At 44.6% G+C, this 11,799-nt stretch overlaps 1 protein-coding gene across 1 annotated transcript in view; it reads right to left on the reverse strand.

The window, feature by feature from the left end:
- Nucleotides 1-11,584, reverse strand: part of EHD3 (EH domain containing 3) — a 32,034-nt gene extending 20,450 nt beyond the window's left edge. The window contains exon 1 of the mRNA XM_077340963.1: nt 10,830-11,584. Coding sequence (XP_077197078.1) covers nt 10,830-11,056 — 227 coding nt within the window. The 5' untranslated portion in view covers nt 11,057-11,584. The remainder of the gene's footprint in view (nt 1-10,829) is intronic.
- Nucleotides 11,585-11,799: the final 215 nt, after the last annotated feature.

Genomic DNA, 11,799 nt, shown 5'->3' on the forward strand with positions numbered 1-11,799 from the left:
TTTCAGCCTCTTGTCTCTGTAGAATCAGGAACAGTATCCGTAAAAAAAATCAATAAAAGCACTTAATACTATCATTGCTTAATTTATATATCTAAACAGAATGTTTTACATTTCTTCCAGAAATGTGTAGTGGAAAAATTCTCATTTATTGTGTAGTCACTCCTTTGTCCCATCACCTGCAGAGGTTTTAACAGCATGGAAAGCTGGCCTGTCAGCTCTAGCTGTATGGCAAATTGAGTCAGCACAGGGGAAGCTAAAGTGACAGCCAGTGTGCTCTATGTAGTTAGTGGTGTTAACGGTTCAGATCATTTAGGGCAGTCCCAATATGTTAGACAGTGTAGACCAGGGGTGGCCAAACTGTGGCTCTCCAAACTGTGGCCCATCTGGAGAGTCACAGTTTGGCTGCCCCTGGTGTAGACCAACAAAGGAAGTCTATTCCAAGGCAAATCATCGGGTCCTTCCAGTTTATTTCGTAACACAGTAAAATATATATGGTAAAACAATCTCACATCCCCCCCCCTCCACACACACACTAGTTGGCTTCCCATATGGGCACTTGACCAGAAATGCTGGAATGCCTGACTAAATTTATAAAGAACTCACATACTTTGCCATATCAAATATATTAAACAGAGATTATGGCTCTGGCTGATACACAAAATCGTCACCCTTAGTTCTGCCCAGAACAGAAAGCCAGTATAGACCATTATCTATACCCAGTAACTGAAGTAGACTTCTGGGTCAACTAAATAAAGCAACCAGTATGACAGCATCACACAACCAAATAAATATTCTTGCTTTTAAAGAGATACTCAATATACTGGTAAGAGCTTGCAGAATTTTGCACAGGCAGCTTTTAAAGACTTCTTTCTTGAATGTTTTCTACAGTTAATGAGTTATGGGATCAGCCTAAAGCATCCAGAGTAAGTATTTGCTCAGTTGCTGCTTGAAGTCTGCCAGTGAGGGGGAGCTCACCTTAGGCAGTCGATTCCACTGCTGAACTGCTCTGACTGTGAAATCCACCCCCTCACCATTGATATCTGGCTGGTAGCATACCACACATAGTCTAAGACAGGGGTAGTCAACCTGTGGTCCCCCAGATGTTCATGGACTACAATTCCCATGAGCCCCTGCCAGCAAACGTGGACAGGGGCTCATGGGAATTGTGGTCCATGGACATCTGGAGGACCACAGGTTGACTACCCCTGGTCTACGGCCATTACTGTGGGTCCTATCCTCTGCTCCCTGCCCTCCTCCAAGTGACAAATTTTCACTTAGAGTAGTGGTTAGAGTATCAGTCTATGCTGTCTCTGCAGTCAGGACTGAAGGAAACCAGCAGTTTGTTTTCACCCTCCATTGTCCCTGAGGTGGCCAGCTGTGGGTTCAGAAATCACTAAAGATTTGAAAGGAGGGTGGGGGTGGAATCTATGTAAGGTGCAATAGATTCCGTGCTCCAAAAGCAGCTATTTTATCCAGGAGAATTTTTCTCTAATTTCTAAAGAACAGCTGTATTTCCAGGAGAACTCCAGACCCCGTAGTAAGGATGCTAACCTTACACAGACTTACACTGAGAGCCAGTTTGGCGTAGTGGTTAGGAGTGCGGACTTCTAATCTGGCGAGCTGGATTTGATTCCCTGTTCCCCCCACACGCAGCCAGCTGGGTGATCTTGGGCTCTTCACAGCACTGATAAAGCCGTTCTGATCGAGCAGTGATATCGGGGTTCTCTCAGCCTCACCCACCTCACAGGGTGTCTGTTGTGGGGAGAGGAAAGGGAAGGCAACTGTAAGCTGCTTAGAGACTGCTTCGGGTAGAGAAAAGCCGCATATAAGAACCAACTCTTCTTCTTACATGATTCATGTCATGTCAGATGTTTGGTGCTGTTTGCTCTATGGAAGAGATGGTTATGTTTTCTTTGTTTTTGTTTTTTGTTCTAAGCTGCCTTGGGCCCTGCTTTGCAGGAGAAAGGTGGGATAATAATAAATAAAATAAAGGTAGAGAAAGCTCATCATCAGGAGAGGAGTCTTTTCAATAAAAACTAGCAGAAATTCCATCAATTAGAGTTACTCTCCCCAGGGTAGAGTTCACTTCTGGCAACAGGCCACACCTCCATCTTCATACTTTACAACAGCAATAATTTTGCCATGTCCTTGCATGTTTGATAAATCAACACAAATGCAGGTGTCCTGCTCTTATTCCTTGGCAGATGAAATGGAACAAACGGCCCTTAACTCAGCTGCTCAATTGTCCAAGTATCTCCCTGTCAAATAATGTAGGGTAATAGGGTCTTACTTATAATGTTAGGCTTAAATGAGAGGATCGCAATATTTAGATGTCGAATGCAGTGAAGCATTTAACCAAGCATCTCTCATGATCAGCATCCTCATTAGCAATATAGCCTCTTCTCACCAGGTTGTACGCCCATTTGATGAGTGTTGAGACATCAGGCGAAGAGGAATGTTTTGCTGGCGAAAGGCCCTGGGGAATGTAATACACTTCCTAAGCAAATGCAAGTCCCACTTGTTAAGCAAATGCAAGTCCCACTGACAAAGGCAGCACAAGCTTGTACAGCAACATTTAATAGGATGTAATTAATTTTATTTGCTTTATCGCACCCATCACACCCATTACTAATAAAAGCCGTATTTAAGGTTTTAAATTAATTCACTGAGCAATAGGCTGCATGATCTTTGCATATACCAAGTTAAGAGCCAACAGAATTCTGTACCCTGGAGCGTAGGGTTTCCAACACTGGCCTGGGAAATTCCCAGCGTTCCAACAAGGGATGCAACTCAAGTGTATGATATACTGTAGAGTCCAGCCTCCAAAGCTGTCAATTTGTCCAGGCAAATTGATTTGTCACCCAAAGATTAGTGTCATTCTACCTGCATGTGGAGGCTGGCAACCCTCCTGCAGCACCATATTCTCCAGTTCAACTGATCCAATGACAAACTTTTGTTCAATATTAACTTATGACCATTGAATACTTGCCATAAGACATAGCAGTGGATGATATGAGAACAATTGCAGGCGGACATCAATACATGGAGGGCACTAGGATTTTAAGAATTCTAGAGCGATGCCTTGGAGGTAAAGTTGGCACTTACTGTGATGCCACCCTCTGGCACAATGTCACTCTCTCTTTGAAGAGCCAGATGCAGACAGCAGTAAGCAGTGGCACCTTGCCTGCCTAGTATAGGAACAAATCAATTGCAACACAAGGAGTAGGTAGGTAGTTCAGAAGATACAAAACCCAATTTTCCAGCAGAAGAGTCTCAGTATCTCTCAAGCCTTTTAGAAGACTTCGGACAAGTAATATTTTAAAAAACTGAATTGAGAATGTATGTTAATGTCCCCCCCCTCCAAATGAAATTAAAACCACATGGTACAAGTCCAGCAGTCAGATACATTAAAAATGATTACATAAGCGGACAAGACGAGCAATTCACAGGAGTTAAGAATATTGTAAGATCTCTCCCTTCAGAAACTATATTATTGTTTATATAATTTAATTTGTATACTGCCCAGGCTCACAGCTGCAAAAACAATCACATAATTAATAACAAATATAAGCATTAAATATAAACATTAAGTTCCATTCAGCAGTGTCATCACTGCAATCCTATTATTCCTTGAGCAGAACCATATATGTGATCTTCCAAATATAGATGAGTATTGACTCCCTATCTAATATTTACCAAAATCAGAACAGCCTCCTATCCAGAATTCTTAAATCTGACCATCAAATGAAACATTAAGTGTGAACTCAAACACTTCAGTGCTTTGGGCATATCTGCTGCTGTATTGTCCATTTAGATTAGATGAGAGTGAACAAAATCATAAAATAGGCCACTGCATATTGAACAGCTCCTTAGATTACTGTCTTGGCAGCTTGTTCATTCATGGGTTTAGGTAGCCAAAAGACTGCAATTATGATCAGGGGGTAGGAACGGAAGAAAAAGGGATCTTTCAAGCCATTGTATTTTAAGTTCCCAGGCGGGCTCATTTCTTTGAGCACAATGACTTACCATGCCAACCTCTGCTATAGCCCACCCCTCTCCCTGCCATTCCAGAGCTCCTTTGGTAAGACTTTGGTAAGACTTTGCTGAATAATGGGTAGCCGTATTGGCCTGAAGCAGCAGAACCAAGTTGGGGTCCAGTGACTCCTTTAAGACCAACAAGGTTTCATTCAAGCTATAAGCTTCCATGTGCACACACACTTCAGAAGTGTACATGCACATGAAAGCTTATACTTTGCATAAAACTTAAAGGTGCCACTGGACTCAAATGTTGTTCTGCCTGAGTGGATAACACATTTCTACACTTAGGCTATCAAATTACTCTGTAGCTAAATTTCCAATCTCCCATTCCAAATCACATTCTATTCTACCATACATTAAAATTCTAAATAATAAAATAAAGAGGGATTGGTGAGAATCCAGATGTTAACAGCTCTATGAGGTTAGCATATGTAAGAAATCAATATCCCTGTTAAGTCCTGGGGACTCCATTATTCTGTGTTATAACTTGCATCTCAGCTGTCTCCTTTTCTAGTCTGTTCCTGAAGTTCCTTTGCAATAAAACAGCTACTTTGAGGTCAGCCACTGAATATCCAGGAAGGCTGGATATTGTTGTTCTACAGGTTTCTCAGTCTCATGATGCTTGATTTGTGTCCATTTATCCTTTGGCATAGGGTTTGACCTGTTTGCCTTGTGTAGAGAACTGAAGGGCACTGTTGGCATTTTAAGGCACATACAATATTAGATGATAAACAAGTGACTGTGCCCGAGATGGTGCAGTTGATGTTGTGCAGTTGATAAGGCCATATTGTGTTATCTGGTTATATGCGGAAGAAGAGTTGGCATCTGAGTTTATTGCAAGCTCTGGTACCAGTGTCCATGATCAAATTAGATGCTGTGTAATTGTGGCTGAGGAGTTGTTTGAGATTGGGAGGGGGCTGTCTGTGTGCAACAAAAAGTTTGCCTCCCAGTACTTGTGAAATACAACTGTTATTATCCAGTAGAGGTTATAAATTGATGATGGTATGTTGAACTTTTTCTTTTTAGTTGAGGGCTGCATGGGACCACTTGTGGTGTTCTGCCATTGCCTCTTTTGTCTTGCTACAGGTTTTATCTGGGTACCATTCTGGCTTTGTTAATCTAATTGACTTCATCAGGTGAGGTTGTTTGAAGATCCCTTAGGTGAAAAACTATCTGTAGGATTGGAGCAGATGCAGCTGTAGTGTAGACACTGTCTGTATACAATCGATTACTTGGTATGTTTAGGAAGGTAGCAGGAGACATGTAGGTATGATTGTCAGTCAGTAGGTCGCTGGTATAAGGTGATACATCCATTGTGTATTTTTACAATTTGTGTTTGTTTTATTATTATAACAGCAGGGTAGATGGACAAAAGCCAGAGCTAGTCTAAGCAGCTACTGCTGTACACTAGTCAGTTAATATTGTACTGTCATTTTCTGCTCCCTACAATTCTTACAAATAACATATGAAATGGAAATAATGCTACTGTACTACGTTACAAAGGAATCCCATCCATCGTGGCAAATGGCAATAGTTCATTTAAAGATGGAGTCATCCTGACTTCCTGCAGAAGCATATATAAGTTTGCTCCAGCAAGTCCACACACTATGGAACACTGATAAGATGGCCTGCAGTGGAGGAAGGGTACATAATTGGGGGGGGGGGGGTGGAGATTGCATAAGCCAGTAATTTTAAGAAGTATCCCAGGCAGACAGAGTGAGACTGTTTCCTAAATCAAAAGAAAGCACAGCTGGATTTCCCCGGAGCCAGAAAGGCATACTTCAGTCTTGCTCCATTGACCTTAAGCACAGTAGGGTAGGCCTGCTTTCTTTTTTGTTTCAAAGTCTCCAGAAACACTCAAAGCCAGCTTTCCCTGCTGTGTCTCTTGACCCTGCCTTTATCCCAGCAGGCTAATAACTTTGTTGAGACACGGAATTTAATTTATCCCCTCGCCTTGATATAAATTCAAGCTTTCAGGAAGCAAGTCTAGGGAGCTGATCTAAGTTCAGTGAATAAATTTTGGAACCACATAAGAACCAACTCTTCTTCTTCTTGGTAATGGGAAGACAATAGATAGGTAACAGCTGAAATATGGTCACAAGATCTGTAACAGCTAGCAGAAAATAGTTTTGGTACTGTAGGCCTGGGATAAATAACCTTCAGCTACCACAGGAGTTCTTTTGGGCCTGTTTAAATCCTAATGGCCAACTATACTTCTGACAGGGAGATCATAGCTAAGCTCTTGATAGCTGGGTCTTCTGTAGAAAATAACAGCTGGGCATGACAGAAGAGATTACCTGATATAAAAGATTACCTGGAGGAAGGATTCCCAACTGGCGTGCCACAGCACAGCCCCCAAGGTGATCTGCAGCACTGGGAGGGTGGGTATTTTAATTTTTAAAAAATAAATTTGACACATTTAAGCTTTCCCCTTTATATTGGCAGGTTGTCCCACCTTCTCACAGAATGGCCAATGATGGGCCTGGAGGGGGTGGGAAGGGGAGGGGCCTCAACCAGCCAAGGTAATGAGCAAGGTAATTTGCTTTAACTCATTGAGTGGAGGGTGGCAGAAGGACCTGGCTCGGCCTAGTGCCCAGCTGCAGCCAAGAGTCTGGGCTGCACCTGAGTGCTAGGCTGTAGAAAGCTCCTGGGTAGCTCCAGGGGCTGGAGGGGCAGGTGGCAGAAGGGCCTGGCAGGGAGGCATGGTCAGCTGACACCACTTCTGGTGAACCTCCGTAGTCAAAAGGCTGGCCTGGAAGGATGAATATGTTAATAGGGCTAGTCATTGTAATTTTGATAGCAGTGCTTGATGACTGAATAGAGATACTAGTTCTTTCGTACCACGAGAGAGGACTTGCTTATAGAAAATCTGCTATAGTCCCAAACAGTGCACTGAGTTTACAAAGCAACAGGAAAACAGTGACACATCAGGTAAACACACTCATCCATAAAGCATGTCATAAATTTCAGGTTCAGAGATTTCTACCCTGTTTGCTACTATGTCCATGCTGAGTACTGTTCTTTGGACACAGCACTAAAACCAACCTAGGTGTTGGGGAGGGAGGGCTGTCTATTGCTGTATTTTCAAATGTAAAAGCAGTTGTATAGTGGAAAGGATGGAAGGGCAGTTTAATTCATGATACACTTGGTTATATGCTGCTATTTTATATATACCTTAGTCCTTTAAAACAACCAACTTCCTGGAAATTGTCAATATCTGGCTCATGAAAATTCATTCCTCTGCAGAATGCAGCCAAGTGTATTGCTTGCTCATTCTCTGTACTTGGCTCTTTCATACAGGCATTCAGTTTCAGCAACACGAGAGCAGGTAGAAATGGCCACACCACTCAGGGTCACTGATCACTGAGTACACACCATTGATTAGCTTCCCTAGTTATTCCTACGCAGTTGTTTCCCTGTGCCTCAACAAAGGAACTATTAGGGTTTAAACAAAACAGGGCATTCCATTCTTCAATTTCATATTTTATATTGCCTTAATCCTCTGTTCCTTAATGTTAAGTTCCACTTTCATTTAAGATAAAATCAAATTGCTAAAACAGTTCAATGCTCAAAGTATTATGCAAACCTTTGAAAGCCACTGAACAAATTATTCCATTCCCAAGTTGTTTTGAAGGGATCAAGTTTATGGAGGTCCACATAATGTTAGAATGAAAAACAGTATGCACCCCCATCCTGTGAAGCATTTTAAGAACTTTGAAACTTCTTTCCCACTAGCAGCGCGACTCCAGTTGTGTTGTGTGGATTTATTTGCTTCCTATCATTGCAATGAGCCTCTTGTGGCGCAGAGTGGTAAGGCAGCCGCCTGAAACCTTTGCCCATGAGGTTGGGAGTTCGATCCCAGCAGCCGGCTCAAGGTTGACTCAGCCTTCCATCCTTCCGAGGTCGGTAAAATGAGTACCCAGCTTGCTGCTGGGGGGTAAACGGTCATGACTGGGGAAGGCACTGGCAAACCACCCCGTATTGAGTCTGCCATGAAAACGCTAGAGGGCGTCACCCCAAGGGTCAGACATGACTCGGTGCTTGCACAGGGGATACCTTTACCTTTTACCTTTATCATTGCAATGGCAAGGAATGCTTTCATATTTCACAACACACTTTCGACCGTGGGTGCCACTGTTGAAGAAGCTGAACCAGAATGCAAGTAATGCTTGCAAAACATGGCACTGAAGCATAAAACCTTTTTCCAGTAGCTCTATCACACACCACAGAAGGCACAGAAAATGTGAGCACATAACCCTGCTACCTCTCAGTACAAATGCAGCTGATACATTCTGCCTAGGCCTAACTCAACTGTAAGGCTGGCAATACAGAAGAGCTTACTAACAAAACTTAATATGCACCAGGTGTCTTGCTTAAAACTGAACGCTATGAGTGCAAACAGACATATGCAATGTTAGCATTATGGTTTTTACATCACTACAGTGTTTATATCACTTCATGTTTATATAAAGGCATTCTCACTTTCTCTTCTATGATGTTCAGTCTGTTTACTGATGGCATATGCAACACAATACTATCTAGGAAGGGAATTTAATTTAGCATTACTGAAAGTTGTTAAGTGGTAGATCTGAAGTAGCTTTGCAATCACGCATGACTAAGGCCTACTTTTCAGAGCAGTACCCCTCTTTCTAAGCTGTACTACTTTGGAAGGCAGAAGAGGGCTCACAACTGGATGTTTTACCATGGAATAATATGATTCCATATTGAAAACTAGGGCTACAAGAAGTCATTAAGGCTAGAGCCATTAACCCCACAATCTATTTTTAATAGAAAGAATTCTTTGAATAAAAAATTATTCCGTCATGTAAGCCTGCAAGAGTTGTCATAAAGTACAGGAACAAGCTTACCATTTTGGTAAGCCACAAGGTGACAAAGGCATTAGGGGTGTCATTTTCCATGTGGGACCTGGGGATCTCCCAGAATTACACCTCATCTCCAGAATACACAGATCAGTAGAACAACAGATACTTTGGAGGGAGGACTCTATGGCACTGCTCCCCCTGAAGGCCCTGTCTTTACCAGGCTTCCTTCCTAAATCTCCAGGCGTTTCCCAACCTGGATCTGGCAACCCTTCCCCTCCCCGCCAACAATGCCTAGATGTCCCTTCATGGGGTTTTTAAATAGGTATGGAACTTGGCTACTAGCAGGAATTTTTGGAAACATTACTTCCAGAGTGGAACCTTTCAAATCCTTAGGATCCAACATTCAATTTAAAAGAGCCAGTTCTGTTATAGCTTGGAAGACAGTTGATGTCTCTATAAGCTACTATCAAATGGCCTAAAGGTAAAGGTATCCCCTGTGCAAGCACCGAGTCATGTCTGACCCTTGGGGTGATGCCCTCCAGCGTTTTCATGGCAGACTCAATACGGGGTGGTTTGCCAGTGCCTTCCCCAGTCATGACCGTTTACCCCCCAGCAAGCTGGGTACTCATTTTACCGACCTCGGAAGGATGGAAGGCTGAGTCAACCTTGAGCCGGCTACTGGGATTGAACTCCCAGCCTCATGGGCAAAGCTTTCAGACGGCTGCCTTACCACTCTGCACCACAAGAAGCTCATATCAAATGGCCTAGCACCCAGCAATTAGGTGCCTGGGTGTTTCAAGTTTAGAAGATTTAATTCAACACCAACCCTCTCATTACATTTGTAGAACCCTCATCTTCCCCTCCAGTGTTTCAAGAGTCATAAGAAAACAGGTGAAACCCTGCTGGAGCAGGGTAATGGTCTAACTAGTTCAGCAACCTAATTCAGATAGTGGCCAATCAGTTGCCCTGAACAGCCACCAAACTGGGTACAGAAACCAAAGCTTTCTGCCAATGTTGTCTCCTAGCACTGGTATTCAGAGATTAGCTGCCTCTGAGTATGGAGGTCTCACCATAATAGTCACCCACTGATGACTCCATGTATCTGTCAACTCTTTAAAAAAGGTCATCCACATTCATGGCTACCACTGCATCCAGTAGCAATGAATCTTAAAATGTACCTATTCATTAAGGAAGAAACATATAGCCCATCAACTATAGCCCAGGGTATCCCTGGATCTCAGTATTTTGGGAGAGGGAGAAAAAGTTCTTGGTCATCTTCCTTCTCTACTCTGTGAGTAACCTGATCCATACTCTCCTCCCACACTCATCTTCTTCGTAATCAAGATGCTCCAGAACCTTTACCTTATGGGCAAGGTGCTTCAACCCCTTAACCATGTTGACTGCTCCCTTATACAGCAGTTTCCACATGCTGTGCGGACAGTAGACCAACTTTGAGATGCGTCATTGACACTTAGGTTACATATTTTGCTAGAACTCCTTTGCTCTTTGACCAATAGTTTTAAAATTCAGTGACTGACACTAGCCAAGTGTTTGGCCAATATTCTATACCTGTCCCTTTGTGCTGACTGACATCACTGAGAACTACATGTTTTCACAGGCTTCTGTGGCCTCATGTCTTTTCACATGTTTATATGTGCTACAAGGAGCACAGATCCTGTAGTTTATCGATATTTGCTCCAACACTAGTTCCTTAACTTTGCCCCTGCTTGGTGCTTCTGTATCTATTTAAGAAATCCTCTTTGCCAACATTTGGTAATTTCTTATAAAGCAGCAATGCAGGGAAACGATAACTGAGCCCAGAAGATTAACAATCAGGCCTTGCATCTTCGAAAGCACATCCTCGGGAGCTGCTGAAGAATAACGCAATTAAAATACAAAATACTAAGCGAGCCTAGACTAAAGCAGCTTCCATGCACGGTTTCCATCGTCAGAGCATGCAGGTCTTACCTTATGAAGGTGGTCTTCCCGGTGGAATATTGTCCCACCAGCAGGACCATGGGCTTGTTGTCAAAGTCAGCATCTTCAAGCGCGGGGGAATGAAACTCGTGGAATTTGTAGTATTCTTCCAGCGGGAGCAGCTTGGTCTTGTAGAGTTTCTTAAGGCCTCCGCTTACAGTATGGAATACTTCGGGGTCTTTCCTCCGCCTGTCGTCGGTGCCCAACCAGCTGAACATTTCTGCGGGCCGGAGCGGGGGCAGAGCAGCCTTTCACGGGGCTCGCTCTTGGAAGGTTCCAGACCGCAGGGCCAGGCTTCGCGGCCGCCCTCCTCGCAGCAAACAGAAGCCCTCGCCTCCTGGCTCGCCGCCCGCCCGTGCAGCGGAGCAAGCCGGCACGGCAAGCGCCGCACGCCCCCGGGGAGGGAGCCGCAGAGCGGATGGCGCGCCCCTTCGCCCTCGAGCGCCTCTCCACCGCGGCTGCAGAGCGACGCCGGCCGCAAAAGCAGCTCGGGGTGGGCGAGGCACGAACCGGCAGGACTCGGATTCGGGTCTATTTGGTCTCCGGGAAAGAGCTCCCAGGGGGGCCGCTAAGCTGGACCGGCTCCTCCCAGCCGCACGGCGACTGCCTGGCCAGCAGGTATCCCTGGCCGCAGGGGGAGGCAGCTGAATCACAGCCGCACCCGCAGCATCCTCCCCGCCACAGCAGCTGGTCTTTAAATGCCAGCCTCTCAGGAAACCAACCGGGAACCGGAAATTGCTTAACTGCTGGCAACGCCCAAGCGCCGCCAGGGAGAAGCATGGCCCTCGAGCGGAAGTTCAGTCTGCGGCTGTGACGCGTCCGAATCTCTATGGCCGCGAGAAAGGGAGGTCACGGAAGAACTGAAGCGGAACAGGGCGGCGCCATCTTGGAAGGAGGAGTCAGCCGCGTCCAATTGGCAGGTTGCGGCGCGAATGCGCCTGGGGAGCCGTTGTGCGCGAAG

Source organism: Paroedura picta, chromosome 1 (genome assembly GCF_049243985.1).
Source record: "Paroedura picta isolate Pp20150507F chromosome 1, Ppicta_v3.0, whole genome shotgun sequence".
In the NCBI taxonomy this organism is placed as follows: domain Eukaryota; kingdom Metazoa; phylum Chordata; class Lepidosauria; order Squamata; family Gekkonidae; genus Paroedura; species Paroedura picta.